Here is a 19,843-nt window from a genome sequence, read left to right on the forward strand (position 1 = left end):
TTTGGTGAAAAAAGGTATAAAGCATCCCTCAATCAGTATTTGGTGGAAACAGGTATATGGCACCCCTCAATCAGTATTTTGTGGAAGTAGGTGTATCACAGCCCTCAATCAGTATTTGGTGGAAGAAGATATATAGCAATATCACCCCTCAATCAGTATTTGGTGGAAGGTATATGGCACCGCTTAATCAGTATTTGGCGGAAACAGGTATATAGCACCCCTCAATAAGTATTTGGCGGAAACAGGTATATAGCACCCCTCAATCAGTATTTGGCGGAAACAGGTAAATGGCACCCCTCAATCAGTATTTTGTGGAAGCAGGTGTATCGCAGCCCTCAATCAGTATTTTGTGGAAGAAGGTATACCGCTTACTATGCTCTACCATTAAAATCTTTCAGAAACCCGTCCCAAACCTCCAAATCTTTTCTCAATTTCCGACCCAACCTGATAAAGTGATGTGGCACAACAACCCCAGCAGTAGCCGCCACCAACTGCCGACAAAATATCCGACCCATCGGCATAATTCTGTAAGCAAAGTTTAACTTCCCTAAAAGAGACTGTAGGTCAACCTCCTCACCCCATCAACCACCTCCCGCAAATCACAAAACTTTTCTTTAGGAAGCCGACACTCCATTTTCTCCATATCTATCACTATTGCCAAAAAACTCAATTCAGTCGTCGGACCCACCGTCTTATCTGCAGCTAACGGCACCCCAAAGCATGCAATAATCGACTGTAACGTATACAACAAGAGAGAACAAACCCTTGAACCCGCCGGACCTAAACAAAGAAAATCATCCAAGTTAGGCTAGTTTCACACTAGCGTTCGGCTGTCCGCTCGTGAGCTCCGTTTGAAGGGGCTCACGAGCGGACCCGAATGCTTCCGTCCAGCCCTGATGCAGTCTGAATGGATGCGGATCCGCTCAGACTGCATCAGTCTGGCGGCGTTCAGCCTCCGCTCCGCTCAGCAGGCGGACACCTGAACGCTGCTTGCAGCGTTCGGGTGTCCGCCTGGCCGTGCGGAGGCGTGCGGATCCGTCCAGACTTACAATGTAAGTCAATGGGGACGGATCCGTTTGAAGATGCCACAATATGGTTCAATCTTCAAGCGGATCCGTCCCCCATTGACTTTCAATGTAAAAGTCTGGACGGATCCGCTCAGGCTAATTTCACACTTAGCTTTTTTTTGCAAATATAATGCAGACGGATCCGTTCTGAACGGAGCCTCCGTCTGCATTATTATGATCGGATCCGTTCAGAACGGATCCGATCGAACGCTAGTGTGAAAGTAGCCTAATAGATAATGGATGAACATCCCTCCACGTCTGCCCAATTTTTTCACCCATGCCACAGTCACATCAAATGACATATAGACCACCAAACAAAGTTCAAGATCAATCCAATCATTGACCGGTGCCCCCTTTGGAAAAGACAGATGATGTATCTGGCTCTTTTTTGGGCACTAGCCCCAACGGCAACTCCCTCTAGTTGACCAATGGTGGTTCCTCAAAAGGCCCATCCATCCTGCCCAAAAAAAACTCTTTAGCCAAGTTTTCCGACACTTCATCCGGATACTCTAACGCAGAGAGCAAATTTTTTCGCGATAAAACACTGGCAAGGGGTTTGATGGAATACTAAACCCTTCCAAAAAAACCTTCCTTAACAATTTTGCCGCCATCTGATTGAGATACTGATTTAAATATTGTTCCATCCTTTCCACCCGTACTGGAGTCAGACCCTTTTGCAGTGGCCTCAGAGAGCCTCTCTGTCTGTTACCTTTGAAGCATCTATTGGCTCCATGATTTCCCATGCAAGACGAGCACTCACGCCTAAACTTGCATTCCCCCCCCCCCCGAACCTGCAGCTTCCTTAATTAAAGAGGAAGCACAATCCTCTGGCGGATGCCGCTGCAAGAGTGGACTGACTTGACCCCTCTAAATCCACCCAAAAGGACTTCGCCTGCCGCCCCGGAGCCGTCACCCTTAACCATAAACTAATATCTTTATGGTCCCACCTAATGTTAGGGCGAACTGCTGAAATTGCTCATCATACCTGAGCCAACCTGAACCCTCGTGAACCCTGTACACTTCCCCAATCACGTCTAGGTAACATAAAAGAGTGGAGCAACACTCGGGTGTCTTTTCCCCAATGACACTCGCCAATATAGCAAACGCCTGCAACCAGTTGGTGAAAGTGCGCGGGATGAGTCTATACCGGCGCTTCTCATCTTCTTCCTTTTTTACCTCAACTATCCTTGACCTAAGTTAAAATGCTCCAGGCGGAGAAGTGAGAAAATATCAACATACTCCCCTTACATATGCACTCCCGTACTTTCTGCTTTAAATGCGCCCTTAACGGCATCTTCGCCTTTCAGCTCCTCATGCTCCCCCTGCCCCTCATGCATCTCTCTCTAGTCACCACCTAGTTGTGAATAAAATTCATGGGCATTTATGTACTCCTCCTCTGCCTTTTCATCCTCCTCAGGGCTCAGGTGGCCGTGAGATATTGGCGTCTTCTGTCTCCTCACCAACCAGATTTCTCAGTATCCCCTCCAGGATGTGAAGGAGTGGAATGACATCATTCACCCCGTAGTTCTGCCGACTGACTAATAAAGTGGCCTCCTCAAACGGTCTTAGCAATCGGCACGTGTCACGCATGGGCTGAGAATAAAGAAGCAGAAGAGGACATTGACACAAAAATCCCCGCATTACAAGGCAGAAGCAACATTGCCATCACCTGGTAAAGTGGCTGGTGTGCCTGGACCGGAAGGACATTTACCCATTGGGCTGTGAACATATATTATCCTTGACCATATATTGCCCTTGGCATGAACTCTACCAGACACCGAGTGGCCCAAAGACTGTCCATCCTGCTGTCTCACAGGCACACTGCCACCCTGTTGTCCCACAGGCACACTGCCACCCTGTTGTCTCATGGGCACGTTGCTGCCACTTTTGCCCTCTGATTAGGAAGATTACACCTCTTCACTTGGCTCTCACGTGTGATCGGCTACATCATCATCTGATAGGGAACTTAGATTGTGAGCCCCATTGGGGACAGCAGAATATAGTGGCACTATATAACTGCGTAAAATAAAATAAACAAAAATCTACAGATGTTTGATCGTCATTTGTGTCAACCTCACCTGCCTCTTATGCATGCCCCTGATCCCTTGCAACATGTGCTCCCAGCTGACTGTCATTATCAGTAGTTGCACACCTAAAGGAATCCACAAAGGACTTCTGCAAATCTGGGCAGGCCTATAACTGCTCACTGTCCTCACAAAGCTAATCATTGCTGAAGAGCAGAGTCAGCAGATATCATTACTTGGCTAGCAGAAGGAGCAGCAAAAGCAAGAGGCATGTTCAGGACAGGTAAGGGCACATAGTTATTTCTTGAGCCATGCAAATTAAGCATGGTGCCAGAGGAGCGCACTGATTCGTGGCTGTGTGTATCTGTTGTAACTTGAGAAAATGTTGAAGAGCGAGTCAACCATTCTAGTACAGCTGAATTGTTGGTCAAAACACAACCGCTGGATGACAATGGCAGCTCTGATGTGTTGCTGCGGCTGCTACCCCCTCCCCATCTTCTGCTGCTACTTGTGCTGGCTACAGCAGCATTTTTGTCACTGTCCTTTTCTTTGTAGGGCCACAGCAACTGTCTGTTGTCCATAGTATATAACAACGTATTGCTATAGCTAAGAGAACGGATTGGCTAAGAAAAATTTCACTCCACTGCACATTTATGTACAGGGCAATAGATTAGACCTGCCTGAAACACGGACATAGCGTAACGCTACAGCTAACAGAAGGGATTAACTATGATAAATATTGCTCCACTGCACACTTATGTACAGGGCGATGAATTCCACCTTCCCATAATACGGATGTAGCGTAATGCCATAGCTATGAATATCTGTGCACTGCACAGTGATGCACACGGCGATATATTAGACATGCATTTAATAGTGATGCACAGTAACTAGTATGTTAACAGAACAGATTAGCTATGAATGTTGGAGCACTGCACAGTGATGCACACAGCAATACACATTGTTTCTATACTCTCCTTGCACTCTCTCTGCATTCTCCCTCCTCAATATTGTCCTATCAACACTTTGCAGCAACACTGTCCCTAGCGCATAAGCGCTTGTAACATCTCTCCCTATGCTCAGGTTACAGGAGACCCCATGAGATAAGGTTTTTATAGGGCTGCGACATCACAGGGGATGTAACTTAATACAAAGGAACCAAGACACGTGACAATGACTATAACAGAAGCCTCAATGAACTGAAATGGATCAGTGGGTGTGAACCCACTGCACCACTGACTAGCAATACTCTGGAGGGGCGTAACTAAGCAGCTACCTGGTCTTCACTAGAGCCTCATAAGGTGAGGATAGGCTTGGGCCATTAGGGTAGTTAGCAGAAGCTACTCCAAAGCTTAACCCGAGTCAGTGGCAGCAGGATCAGGCGGCAAAGAGATACCAGACAAGGTACCGACAGTACATTGAGTCCACAGACAGGCAGGAAGAGTGGAACAGAGGCAGAAGCAGGTACCTGCTCCCCAAGCAATAGAAGCAAGGCAGCCCCAGGAAGAGCTGCACAGAGACAGAGAATGGGCATTCCCCCTCTGGGGAACACAGAAACCCTCTTCTGAAGTCACACATGGACAGACATGAACGGAACACCAGAAGCAGTAAGGACTGCCAGACAGACAATAACAGGAACATAGATCAGAACCAGATAAGCTCTGCTAGGCTATACAGATACAGGACAGATACAAGGCAAGATACAAGGCCAGAAGACAAAGATACTGAACCAGGCAGAACACACCCATGTGTAGATGGTAAGACCCCTTGGGTCAGCAGCAAAGGACAAAACCTAGCAAGACAAACGTAGACAGACAGACTACACAGAGCAGCAGATTGAAACACCCACAAGAAAAGACAGAACAGACTGACGACAACACTCCAAGCTCTGACCAGGGGAGGTTAACCCCATCAGAACCAAACAGGGAGGTACCAAATCAGGTCAGGGGTAACCAGAAACAACAGCAGACCACCAGCCTGACATACCCACAGGGAGACACACACACACAGGCAGGTTCACACTAGATACCACAGCCAGTACGCAGCCAAAATCAACTACATAGCCTACATGGAATCGCCCGCAGTCAGTACGCAAAAGGCATGTAGCCAGCGTGCACGCAAAACCACGTCACGATGAACCGCACCGTGACACAAGGCTTGCCAAATTTCACAACTTCTTACAAGAGTTTGGCTTTTGAGTGACCTATTTTTCAGACAACATCTAATATAAATATAATACGTAAATAATTACCTATCTGACATATTACTTCCTGAAGCCATTTGGCAATGATGCAGAACAAGAAGATCATTAGAACATCTTGTGAAATTCTCCATTGTATCTGAACCGGTTCTGCAATGTTCCTTCCTTCCTCCTCACTTCTGTGATCTGTATAAATATGCAGCATCTAATGAACATTTTAACAAGGCCTCCAGCAGTCAGACATGTCTCCAGTGACCTGCCTCGTCCTACTGCTCACCTTCAGCTATGTGAACTCCGACACATTACCTGGTACAGGAAAGATAAAACCCCCACGTGGTGAGTAGCCAAACTCACGGTAGAACCTCTGGGCTTCATATTGAAAGGTTGAAAATTAATCTAACATATGAATTGTTTATGGAAGATATGATTTCTACATTGTGGTAAAGATGAATGAATCCATTGCACACTAATGTTTGTTTGTTTTTTAAATTCTCAAAAAATTATCTGACAAACAAATAGATTTTTTTTTATTTGTTACAATACTGTGCACATAGCAACACTGGAAAATGCCGCGCTCATCCACAGGAAGCCAGGAGCCCGGACCTCGCCCTTGGGCGCACAACGGATCCCAAAAGAAAGAAAGATGGTCCAGCTTCACTGAAAAATACTTGAGGCTTTATTCAATCCCGTGCAGATAAAAACCAACATACATTTGATTTTCTGCATTGCTGTATGTTGGTTTTTATCTGCACGGGATTGAATAAAGCCTCAAGTATTTTTCAGTGAAGCTGGACCATCTTTCTTTCTTTTGGAATACTGTGCACATGTGCTCACTTGGGACTCTCCCTAATCAGAAAGGGTACTCCTTAGACAATGCATATACAGCATATTGTATACAGTGTATTGAGCTCTCTCTCTTTCTCTCTGTATAACATGATGCTTTGAGATAGTGTGGAGGGAGAGCTTGTCCTGACAGATTAATCAGCATTTTTACTGCAAGAACACTTATTATTATACCTATGTTATTGAACGCATTGTATATTACTGCAAGATACTGTTCAGTGTTACAGTAAAAAAAAAATCTCCAATAGTGCCTCCCATTTTTATGAACATATGGTATTTCTGCAAAATACAACATTTATACTGAAAACACATTTACTGCAAAAGCTGCCTTATTACCATTGTAAACTGTCAATACCAGTGTGTAGTGTGTTTGTAGAAGTGGAGGGGAATTCAGTTGAACCTCCATCTTTAAAATATAGATTGTTATTTTATTACTGCTGTTTAATAATCTGTGTACCAAACCCATCACTGTAAATTTATTGGCTTCATAATAAAATGTCTGGTAAATGGAAATGTGACACTTGAAAGAACAATACCTCATTATCCGATGAGTCAACATGTGGGTAGTAGTGCAAACAACAGTAACATTTGTAGTAGTATGCAACTGTTCTCCTTGGCTTCCAATCATTGCCACATTATTATTGAGAACAAACAAGAGGAGATTGTGGACTGGATGGCTTACTCCTCCTTTCAGTCACAGCAGCATGATGTGGAGGACACCACTGAGTCTGACATTTAGACTTAGAGCCGGGGTCACAGCTCATCACAAAACCCTCTCAAGATTGCTCACTGAAATGTAGCCAATTTCATTCCACCCAATTTGCTCATTCAGACAGAGATCAGAAGTGCAGAGAAGTGGTAGGACCTTAATGATGTCACCATGTGGTCGGAGCTCCTGTGCTGTGTGTATGTGACATTAGTGGTTTCCCTGTGTATGTTGTCAAATACTAGGAATTGTGGTTGTTTCCTTTTCCCCTCCTGTAATGTCTCATAATAGAAGATAATAGCCTAGAAATGTTGGGAGTTGTAGTTCTTTCCTATTATACCCCTCTCTATAAATGTGCACTGATGACCCATAATGACAATCTAGACATGCCGGGAGTTGTAGTATTCTCCTCTTATACTCCTCTCCCTATAATGCCCCCTGTTGCTCTATAACAACATCTGTATACATTTGAGTAATAATGACTGCCACTAGCGAGGAAGATCTGATTGATTCCTTACAGATGGGGAAGGTTTCTGTCAGAACATACATTTTATCTCTCTGTCATTACAAACCCTTGTCTGAGTCATAGCTGTATATATTTGAGTGGGTATTTATCTTTTTAATTATAGTATTTTTCAGTCTGTGTTACAGATTCATATAGTGGTAACCCGGCTTTCCCAGGAATCTGAAAAGCAAATCTGTCTAGCTGTTGCACTATTTAGGAGTGGTGAGGGGGATTTATCTTGTTAGATTTAGTATTCTTCTCTGTTACATCTTCATATGGTGGTAAGGGCTCTTTCACACTTGCGTTGTCCGGATCCGGCGTGTACTCCATTTGCCGGAATTACACGCCGGATCCGGAAAAACGCAAGTGTACTGAAAGCATTTGAAGACGGATCCGTCTTCAAAATGCGTTCAGTGTTACTATGGCACCCAGGACGCTATTAAAGTCCTGGTTGCCATAGTAGTAGTGGGGAGCGGGGGAGCAGTATACTTACAGTCCGTGCGGCTCCCGGGGCGCTCCAGAGTGACGTCAGAGCGCCCCATGCACATGGGGCGCCCTGCCGTCACTCTGGAGCGTCCCGGGAGCCGCACGGACGGTAATTATACTGCTCCCCCGCTCCCCACTACACTTTACCATGGCTGCCAGGACTTTAGCGTCCTGGCAGCCATGGTAACCATTCAGAAAAAGCTAAACGTCGGATCCGGCAATGCGCCGAAACAACGTATTAATTCCGGATCCGGCCTTGCGGCAAGTGTTTCTGTGATGCATCCTGAACGGATTTCTCTCCATTCAGAATGCATGGGGATAAAACTGATCAGGATTCTTCCGGCATAGAGCCCCGACGACGGAACTCTATGCCGGAAGAAAGGAACACAAGTGTGAAAGAGCCCTAACCCGGCTTTCCCAGGAACCTGAAAGGCAAATCTGCCTAGCTGTTGCACTATTTAGGAGTGGTGAGGGGGATTTATCTTTGTCGCTGTTGTTTTCTGCAGTCTATAACAGTTCCACATGGTTGTGACCAAATATAATTTGTACTATTACTAACTAGGAGATCCCTTTCAACAAAATGGTTACTCTCACTGTGTTCGACAAAAGGTATTCACACTAAATTCAGCCCCCTCCTCCTATGCTTCCTGCCTCACATTCACTAGCATAGGAGGGGGAGAAGGAGGGGTAATACAAATCAATCATGGCAGGAAGGTGGTTAACATGAAGTAACATCATAATTCTACCATCACCGTCAGCTGTATTATATGGTCATCTTCTGCTCAGCCAGGGTCTCCGATAACTCCAATCAATGGGGCCTAAACTCCTGTCATCCACCATCAGCACCTTTGCTACGTGATCACAGAGTTTTTAAGGGTTGTTATAGCAGTCAGGGCCCAACAAATGCCCCCAGGTGTGCAAGAGATACTATCAGATACTACTTGGGCAGGGTCTAAAAGAATTCTTTAGAAAAAATTAATAAAAATATGACGAATTTAAGTGGTCGTCTCACGTCAGGTAATGACATTTATTATGTAGAGGATGTTAATATGAGGCTCTTACTAATGTATTGTGATTCTCCAGATTGCTTCCTCTGCTGGCTGGATTCATTTTCCTATCATATTATACACTCCTCGTTTCCAAGACTATGACCACCCTGCAATCCAGCAGTGGAGTCCGTGCTTGCACACTGTAGGAAAAAAACATCTGCCTATGCTCACTCCCATTGTCCTGACCACCAGAAAGGTTGGTGACATTGCCTATATTGTGCAAGCATGAGCACCAATGCTGGAATACAGGGTGGTCGTAACCCCTGGACAAGAGCACTGTATAATGTGCTGAAAAAATGAATCCAACCAGCAAAGGAGGCAATATGGAGAATCACTTCACAGTACATTAGTAAGTGCCTTGCATTAACTGTGTATACCTGTTGAAAGTTGATGTGAGACAACCCCTTTAAGGATGTATTAATCTATTTTGTTTCTAATTATTATAATTACAGTAATATTACTACACCTCTGACATTCCTGGTTGCCTGTGTCCTGTGTCTTCTCCTAGTCCTTGTACTTTTTTTCTTATACATCATTTTTTTTTTACTTTTAGAGAAGCCGGGGACTTGTCCTGCAGATGTGGAATATCCGACGTGTAAAACTCTACCCAAACAGGACTCAATAATGTGTTTGTCAGACCATGATTGTGAGGGGGAGAAGAAATGCTGCTTCTCAGGATGTAGAAATCAATGCCTGATCCCTCTACAAGGTAAATGGGGTGAGGTGGAAATAATGACGTTAATGACTGCGGGGTCTTCTCAGGAGAAGGGGGTAACAGTAAGTAGTAGTTGCCACTGGGGCAGAATTGGCTCTCAATACAGTTACTATTGAAGACCACGTGGGGCTTACTGGAGAGTATTACCATTACAAATAGGAACCACAGGAGACTATTGGAGACCACATGGGTCAGTATTGGAGGGGATTAACATTTCTGGTTGAAATCACAGGGGTCAGCTCTAGTGGAGACCATAGGGGGAGAATTAGGATTGACCCTCATTACCAGTGGATGCTACTGGAAGGGATCACGGGTAGTATAGAAGTATTGCAGTAAATCACAGTTAGGCCTCATGCCTACGACTGTATGTATGTTGTGGTCCGCAAAAACGATCAGCAAAAAATACGGATGACGTCCGTGCGGAATGGAACAGCTGGCCTCTAATAGAACAGTCCTATCCTATAGGACATGTTCTATTTTTTTTGTGGAACGAAAATACGGACATACGGAAACGGAATGCACACGGAGTAACTTCCTATTTATTTTGTGGACCCATTGAAATGAATGGTTCCAAATACGGTCCGCCAAAAAAACAGAAAGGACACGGAAAGAAAATATGTTTGTGTGCATGAGCCCTTAGTTAGAAACCACAGGTGTCAGCACTAGAAGGGATCACCATTATAGAAGATTCTAGTGGTGGCCACAGGTGGCAGTATTGGCAGGGGTCATAGTTACTAGTGGTGACCACAGGTGGCGGTATTGGCAGGGCTCATAGTTACTAGTGACCACAGGTGGCAGGGGTCATAGTTACTAGTAGTGGCCACAGGTGGCAGTATTGGCAGGGGTCATAGTTACTAGTGGTGACCACAGGTGACAGTATTGGCAGGGCTCATAGTTACTAGTGGTGACCACAGTTGGCAGTATTGGCAGGGCTCATAGTTACTAGTGGTGACCACAGGTGGCAGTATTGGCAGGGCTCATAGTTACTAGTGACCACAGGAGGCAAGGGTCATAGTTACTAGTGGTGACCACAGGTGGCAGTATTGGCAGGGGTCATAGTTACTAGTGGTGACCACAGGTGGCAGTATTGGCAGGGCTCATAGTTACTAGTGACCACAGGTGTCAGGGGTCATAGTTACTAGTAGTGGCCACAGGTGGCAGTATTGGCAGGGGTCATAGTTACTAGTGGTGACCACAGGTGGCAGTATTGGCAGGGCTCATAGTTACTAGTGGTGACCACAGCTGGCAGTATTGCCAGGGGTCATAGTTACTAGTTGTGGCCACAGGTGGCAGTATTGGCAGGGGTCATAGTTACTAGCGGTGACCACAGGTGGCAGTATTGGCAGGGCTCATAGTTACTAGTTGTGACCACAGGTGGCAGGGGGCATAGTTACTAGTAGTGGCCACAGGTGGCAGTATTGGCATGGGTCATAGTTACTAGTGGTGACCACAGGTGGCAGGGGTCATAGTTACCAGTAGTGTCCACAGGTGGCAGTATTGGCAGGGGTCATAGTTTCTAGTGGTGACCACAGGTGGCAGTATTGGCAGGGGTCAAAGTTACTAGTAGTGGCCACAGGTGGCAGTATTGGCAGGGGTCATAGTTACTAGTGGTGGCCACAGGTGGCAGTATTGTCAGGGGTCATAGTTACTAGTGGTGGCCACAGGTGGTAGTATTGGCAGGGCTCATAGTTACTAGTGGTGACCACAGGTGGCAGTACTGGCAGTGGTCATAGTTACTAGTGGTGGCCACAGTTGGCAGTATTGGCAGGGGTCATAGTTACTAGTTGTGGCCACAGGTGGCAGTATTGGCAGGGGTCATAGTTACTAGTGGTGACCACAGGTGGCAGTATTGGCAGGGCTCATAGTTACTAGTGACCACAGGTGGCAGGGGTCATAGTTACTAGTGGTGACCACAGGTGGCAGTATTGGCAGGGGTCATAGTTACTAGTGGTGACCACAGGTGGCAGTATTGGCAGGGCTCATAGTTACTAGTGACCACAGGTGGCAGGGGTCATAGTTACTAGTAGTGGCAACAGGTGGCAGTATTGGCAGGGGTCATAGTTACTAGTGGTGACCACAGGTGGCAGTATTGGCAGGGCTCATAGTTACTAGTAACCACAGGTGGCAGGGGTCATAGTTACTAGTGGTGACCACAGGTGGCAGTATTGGCAGGGGTCATAGTTACTAGTGGTGACCACAGGTGGCAGTATTGGCAGGGCTCATAGTTGCTAGTGACCACAGGTGGCAGGGGTCATAGTTACTAGTAGTGGCCACAGGTGGCAGTATTGGCTGGGGTCATAGTTACTAGTGGTGACCACAGGTGGCAGTATTGGAAGGGCTTATAGTTACTAGTGGTGACCACAGCTGACAGTATTGGCAAGGGTCATAGTTACTAGGGGTGACCACAGGTGGCAGTATTGGCAGGGGTCATAGTTACTAGTGGTGGCCACAGGTGACAGTATTGGCAGGGGTCATAGTTACTAGTGACCACAGGTGGCAGGGGTCATAGTTACTAGTGGTGACCACAGGTGGCAGTATTGGCAGGGGTCATAGTTACTAGTGGTGACCACAGGTGGCAGTATTGGCAGGGCTCATAGTTGCTAGTGACCACAGGTGGCAGGGGTCATAGTTACTAGTAGTGGCCACAGGTGACAGTATTGGCAGGGGTCATAGTCACTAGTGGTGACCACAGGTGGCAGTATTGGCATGGCTCATAGTTACTAGTGACCACAGGTGGCAGGGGTCATAGTTACTAGTGGTGACCACAGGTGGCAGTATTGGCAGGGGTCATAGTTACTAGTGGTGACCACAGGTGGCAGTATTGGCAGGGCTCATAGTTGCTAGTGACCACAGGTGGCAGGGGTCATAGTTACTAGTAGTGGCCACAGGTGGCAGTATTGGCTGGGGTCATAGTTACTAGTGGTGACCACAGGTGGCAGTATTGGCAGGGCTTATAGTTACTAGTGGTGACCACAGCTGGCAGTATTGGCAGGGGTCATAGTTACTAGGGGTGACCACAGGTGGCAGTATTGGCAGGGGTCATAGTTACTAGTGGCGGCCACAGATGGCAGTATTGGCAGGGGTCATAGTTACTAGTTGTGGCCACGGGTGGTAGTATTGGCAGGGGTCATAGTTACTAGTGGTGACCACAGGTGGCAGTATTGGCAGGGGTCATAGTTACTAGTGGTGGCCACAGGTGACAGTATTGGCAGGGATCATAGTTACTAGTGGTGACCACAGGTGGCAGTATTGGCAGGGCTCATAGTTACTAGTGGTGACCACAGGTGGCAGTATTGGCAGGGGTCATAGTTACTAGTGGTGGCCACAGGTGACAGTATTGGCAGGGGTCATAGTTACTAGTGGTGACCACAGGGGGCAGTATTGGCAGGGGTCATAGTTACTAGTGGTGACCACAGGTGGCAGTATTGGCAGGGGTCATAGTTACTAGTGGTGGCCACAGGTGACAGTATTGGCAGGGGTCATAGTTACTAGTGGTGACCAGAGGTGGCAGTATTGGCAGGGGTCATATTTACTAGTGGTGGCCACAGGTGGCAGTATTGGCAGGGCTCATAGTTACTAGTGGTGACCACAGGTGGCAGTATTGGCAGGGGTCATAGTTACTAGTGGTGACCACAGGGGGCAGTATTGGCAGGGCTCATAGTTACTAGTGGTGACCACAGGTGGCAGTATTGGCAGGGGTCATAGTTACTAGTGGTGGCCACAGGTGACAGTATTGGCAGGGGTCATAGTTACTAGTGGTGACCACAGGTGGCAGTATTGGCAGGGGTCATAGTTACTAGTGGTGGCCACAGGTGGCAGTATTAGAAGGAATCACAGTTTCTATTAAGGACCACAGGGAGCGGTATTGAAAGCGATCACAGTTCATAATGAGGACCACGTGGGGTAGTATTGGTCACAGTTACCAGTGGACATCTACAGGTAATAACTACTATAACACTGATTATCACCATGTTGTCTCTTTGCAGTTAAGAAAGATTCCTGTCCATACTTCAACCATTCGACCTGTGTTCTTATCAGGCCTTTACCTTCAGAGTGCAGCTCAGATGATCAGTGCCAAGGAACCGACCGCTGCTGCTGCTCAGACTGCAACCGCCGGTGCGTCCCAACAGTGACAGGTGAGGGCAGGGCCGGTTTTAGATAAAATGTGGCCCTGGGCAAAAGCAAAAGTGGGACCCCAAATCTTGAAATAATGTACTAACATCTGCACGTGATGACCCCAGAATACTCCACATGCCCCCTCCCCTCACAGGAACGAGCTCCCCCCAATCACAAAAATCTACAGCAACCAAGCGGGTGGTCATACAGTGTGTACCCCAGGACTGCACTTCTCACCACTAGACCTTCCCTCACAGATAAGTACCTCCACGAGCTCCAGCAGTACGTGCAGAAAGAAAGCTCTGTCCTAGACATATTTGGTATTGTGGCCATTAACCCATTCCCAAGATCTGCTGTAAATATAAGCCGCATGTCGGGTGCCCGCTCCGGAGCACAGCGGGCGCCATAGCAACTGGGTGGCTTCTGTTTTATAGAGCAGGCACCCGTGGCCAATGTCCACGATCTGCGGTAATGCTGACCGTGGACATTTAACTACTCAGATGCTGTAGTAAAATGCCAGCACTACATCTAAGAGTGTTAAAAACTAGAAGAGCACGCTTTCTGTTCAGCGGAGGTCGGGGAAAGCACCCCGTTCTAATAATGAGCCTCAGACTGTTCCAGGCTTCCAGGCTTATTGTTAGTATATCCCAGTTCAGACCACCAGATGGCAGCACTGAACTGTGAAATAGTGATTTCTATCTATATATAAAAAAGGTGGTATATATGTATGTATGTGTGTATGTATGTATGTGTATGTATGTGTGTATGTATGTATGTGTTGTATGTGTGAATGTATGTATGTGTTGTATGTGTGTATGTATGTATGTGTTGTATGTGTGAATGCATGTGTGTATGTATGTATGTATGTATGTATATATATGTGTGTATGTGTGTATGCATGTATGTATGTGTGAATGTATGTATGTATGTCTGTATGTGTGTGGTTATGTATGTGTGTGTATGTATGTATGTATGTGTGTATGTATGTATGTGTGTGTGTGTATTTATGTATGTGTGTATGTCATTATGAAAGTCACTGTTAAACGGGTGGTCACCGTTAAAGGGGCGGCCACTGTTAAATTCACTGTTAAGGGGGTGGTCACCGTTAAAGGGGCTGCCATTGTAAAAGTCACTTTTAAAGGGGCGGTCACCAAAGTCACTGTTAAAGTAGAAGTCACCGTTAAAGGGGCGGCCACTGTGAAAGTCACTGTTAAAGGGGCTAGTAGACTATAGAACTTAAAGTGTGCTTGCCATTTGTGTATACATGAGTGATAGCAACATGTATGTTGATTATATGACTTTTTTGGGGCATTTTTTAGCAGTTTTCCACCTACAGGATCCATGGACTACTAATAGGGGGAGATTTATCATTCCTTGTGCCTGAAAAGTGGTGACTTTAAAAAAAAAAAGTCACATCTGACACTTTTCGCTGTCCTTGCCACTTCTCTGAAAGAGGACGTGGCAAGGGCAGCGAAGTGGACGTGGCCAGCCGCTGCAACAAATTTATCCTCATATACCCCAGTATTCTGGCCTAAATAAAGCCAGAAATATACGGCAGATCTGAGCTATCAAAGATTTCTGGTAAAGAGCACGGACTGCAGGAGAATGGTTTGAACGTGATAGCAAGCACAGCCGCTATACAATGCTCACAGGAGTGCTGGTGTCTTCTCAAACTGCTGATCGGTGAAGTCTTGGGTGCCGGACACCCACCGATCAGATACTGATGATCTATCCAGAGGATAGGTCAACGGTATCAAAGTCTTGGAAAAAACCCTTTAAAGCTTCACCATACCTGTAGAGCCACAGTTTGCTCCAGACATTGCACAGATGAGAATTGCTGAGATGTTCCAGGGGGCCACCAGTCAGGTAGGTGATTTGCCCTAATAGTATGATATACGTATGACAGTGATATCCAGCATCAAGTTGTCTCAATAGCCAGATGAAGATACAAGATTTTCAGAGGATGAGTCTGAGTCTATTATAAGGAGTCTGAACTGTTGTCACTTTTTTCTTCTTCATGTTATAGTGAAACCTGGACAATGCCCAGCTCCAAAGAAGATATGTTTAGAACTTGACTCTGCACAGTGTACAAGTGACAGCAACTGCCCCGGGAATGATAAGTGCTGTGACCAGTGTGGACTAAAATGTGTGACACCAGAACAGGGTAATGGCAATATTTATAACTATGGTGGAAGTGATCGTCATATAACCAAGCAGGTACAATCAGATACACAAATTGCCAGATCTAGCCAGGAATGACTGCCAACGTTACCACAGGATAGATTATTTTTCCTTTGTTTTCATGAGGGAGAATCTGGAGGTACCTAGTTGGAACAATGGACCACCCCTCCAGTTTTGTAACTTTGCAATACACTACCTATATTCACTGTCAACCTCCAGCAACAACCACGTAGCACTCTCCATCATGGCCTTCTGTTATCTGAAGTTGTTCTTGGTGTTTTTTCTTCTCTTCATCACCTTCTTGTACAAGTACTAGCATTGCAAGTGCTTGCTTCTCTCTAGTGCTTCAGTTTGAGGTCCCCCTGCATGTCAAGGTGCATATTGATACCCTGTATATGGAAAAGAAAGGGGGGTGACTACACATTATGGCAGCCTAATCAGAGCCAATGCTGATAACAGAGGTCATACACAGGCCAGACTGAAATATGAATATGTCATGTGAGTGCAGAGGCTGCAAGGCAGCTGATGGTAGTCATTTCCAGATGGTGACCAGGCTGCCCTATATACTGGTCTGAACTCTGTCTGTCCGTACTGGCATAGTTACAGGGGTGATGGCCTGCTTGAGATCTACAGTCAGTGGTTGTGCATGTACACAGATGATATGTCCTGTATCTTGTATCCACAGAACATGATGGAGTGTGTCCCAAAAGCATCGAGAACTTGTACTGCCTCACCTTCTATAAGACCATGTGTAACCGAGACTCTGACTGCCCGCTGGATCAAAAATGCTGTCTGTCTGGTGGCACCTTGCAGTGCCAGCCAGTTAAGAATGGTAAATATGAGATTTTACAGTTTTACACATATCTTAAATCATGATTTTTATATTAAACCGAGTGAACCAAATCCAGAAATCTGCTCCACAGAACTACATATACAGGTCCAGCAGGAAGAGCCATAACATTGCAATGTGGTGTCTATGGTTCTCAACAGAAAATTGTAGATATCACATTGGACGCAAGAACCAGTTGAACAACAAACAGCTTGGCTAAACCTGAACAGCAAACCCTTTTGGCAAAATTTCCCCCATTATTGACAGGAAACATGCAGTTGAAAAGCAGGATGAGCTCTTCACCATCCTGTACCTTTGATGGACTGCACTTTGGTTGGGCATACACATTAGACTGATGTCCTGTAGACTGAACCCAACTTTTTGGGATGGACCAATCCATCAACTAATGTTCATGGGGCACCCTGATTCTTCCCCAACTGAAGCTGTTGGGGGAGATTAGAACTGGGCTGTTAAGTCTAAATGCTTTTGGTCTTGGTGAGGTAGGCCATCTACATAGGTGTTTGGCAGCAGCTCTCTTCCTAGTGAGAACACAACAGGCTGTGTGATTATACTAGAAATTATGATACTGGGTGATAGTGGAAAATAACATTTAAAATGAATTGTGCTTAAAAGGAAAGTCAGCTTTAAGATATCTTGTGCTACAAGCCCCACCAAATATAAGTTCCACCATACTCTTTAATACACCCAACTTATTTTGCTTTGGATGGAGCTATATATTATAGAATGTCTACTACTGAAAGAGTTGGGAACTCTATACAGATATACCATCATATTTAATGACCATTTGATTTTTGAACTCTGGAACTCTTGTTTTGAAAGCTGGTCCCTGTCATATCCATGTGTTACTGGCAACAACCATCCCAATAATCAATATCCCAAATGAGTAGATTTTCTGGAGACCTATTATCATAGCATGAAACAGCTACATGGGTCACTGGGGCTTTACTGGGTGTCTGTTCTCCAGGGAAGTCTTTCTCTAGGCGTGTAAGACTCTTGATATCTAAAAGCACGTCAAGACAACCAAATAAGGACATAACTGAGCTAAAGACAGGAAAAAAGGAGTTTGGCACCAAGCTCTTTTGTCCTGCATTGGAAGGAGCGGTGGCCGGCCCATTGCAATGCCAGAAGGGTGCAAAACAACTTATAGTTTTAGATTGTGTCCCAACACAAGATGACATCCTCTGCTGGAGAGCCGCTCAGGCTCTCTGGTATATACTATTGTTACATGAGTATTAGACGTTGAAATATTGGATGTTATTGACATCATTTTGCAGTGTTTGTGTTATCATTTATATCATTAACAACAGAAAAATCTGGATCCTGTCCTATTCCGAGCACTGAGTGCAAGACTACTCTTTCCGAACTTCTGTGTACCTCTGACAGAGACTGTCCTGGAGACAAGAAGTGCTGCACCTCTGCATGTGGCCAGACTTGCAAAGACTCACTTACAGGTAAATGGCAATGAGTTATCATACATGTGCAAAGAAAATAACTGGAGGAGATGAACAAATCTATAAAAACTCTCTTTTTAATGTCTAATATGTGAATCTCTCCGTGAGTCTCAAAAGGAATAACCTAAAGCTCCTGTGCCCATCTACCATGTATAGGCAAGGCTACTTTCACACCAGTGTTTTTGCTGGATCCATCATGGATCAGCAAAAACTCTTCCATCATGATAGTACAACCGTTTGCATCTGTTATGAACGAATCCGATTGTATAATCTTTAACATAGCAATGACGGATCCGTCATGAACACCACCTAAAGTCAATGGGGGACAGATCCGTTTCCTATTGCGTCCGAGAAAACCAGATGGATCTGTCAAGACTCACAATGTAAGTCAATGGAGACAGATCTGTCTTGCTCCGCACCACATCGAAGACAGAAAAACTGTCTGCGATTGGGACGCAACCAAATGGAATGGAATGCATTCTGGTGCATTCCGTTTCATTCCGGAAGGGAAAGTGCAGATTTGAAAGTAGCCTTATAATACTGGTGTCTTCTATTGTGGCAGGAAGGTCTTTTTGTCTCCTTAATCACCAAGGCTTGGGCTTGACTGCTATCTCTGCATCTGCTATATTTAATCCTTCTCCACTATCTCCAGAATATGTGCACCCTGTACCTCTTGAAATGAAGTCTCCTTCTTTACATGGCCTTCAAGTCTTCTGATCGTTGGAAACCCTCTCAACTTTCTCCTTCTCTACATTGCAGAGCTATCCTAACCCTGAGTGCCCCCCAAGGAAGAGCTGTAATGTTGGCTGAAAAATTGGTTGTGTGGAGGTGTAAAGTCTTCACACCATGCAGAAGTGGATTATGGGAATGGACGCCATGTAAGGAATTTCTCCACAAACATGTGCCACATGACATGCAATAAATCTTAATTATATCAACCTTTCTGCTTATTGTGCTGTGACCCTGAGAAGAACATGGAGGGGAAGATAAACCTGCCTGGGGTTATCATGTAACTTGAATTATTAGAAAAGCAGAATAAAGTAAGTGGATGCAGAACTATTCACACCCCTCACTCTGCCCCCTAAATCCTGACTGTGACAGGCGATAGATATCACTAGAGCAGTGAGTACAGTATTACATCAGTATCTGGAAGAACCAATTGTGGTTCCTTCAAAGCCAGTATCATGAAGACAAATGAGCTGTTAGTGCAAATCTTTGACCAGATTATTGAAAAGTCCCAGTCATGGGATGGATATTAGTAGAGTAAAATCAGTCATTAGAGAATGGAAAAAGCACAGAAGGTCAGGGAGACACCACTCTAACATCCCTACCTAAGTCATGGAAGAGTGGGGTGGAGTGGTTTCTCTGCAGCAGATGACTGTGAACTTGTGAAGGGAATGGGTAAAATGAATGAAGAGAAAGTCCCGGAGAAAACATTGATGCAGTTCACAGGAGAACATTAAGCAATTACCCTCAAAGCCTGAAGGTCTAGAGCAAAGTCTAACACTTTAAACAGACACCAATTCTGTACATTCAATTAGAGATGAGCGAATCGAAGCTGATGAAGTGGAATTCCATCTGAATTTCAGGAGTTATTCGATTTGCACCGAATCTGAATTTCCTCGCGATTCGTGGTAACGAATCACATTT

At 45.5% G+C, this 19,843-nt stretch overlaps 1 protein-coding gene across 1 annotated transcript; it reads left to right on the forward strand.

Annotated features, from left to right (window-relative positions):
* Positions 1-5,469: 5,469 nt before the first annotated feature.
* LOC122922459 (WAP four-disulfide core domain protein 3-like) lies at positions 5,470-19,131 on the forward strand. The gene is made up of 7 exons (XM_044273088.1): positions 5,470-5,627; positions 9,434-9,589; positions 13,582-13,731; positions 15,738-15,875; positions 16,578-16,724; positions 18,050-18,193; positions 18,953-19,131. The coding sequence occupies exons 1-7, from the start codon at positions 5,534-5,536 to the stop codon at positions 18,961-18,963; spliced, it is 840 nt and encodes a 279-aa protein (XP_044129023.1). The 5' UTR covers positions 5,470-5,533; the 3' UTR covers positions 18,964-19,131.
* Positions 19,132-19,843: the final 712 nt, after the last annotated feature.

Source organism: Bufo gargarizans, unplaced genomic scaffold (assembly GCF_014858855.1).
Source record: "Bufo gargarizans isolate SCDJY-AF-19 unplaced genomic scaffold, ASM1485885v1 fragScaff_scaffold_377_pilon, whole genome shotgun sequence".
In the NCBI taxonomy this organism is placed as follows: Eukaryota; Metazoa; Chordata; class Amphibia; order Anura; family Bufonidae; genus Bufo; species Bufo gargarizans.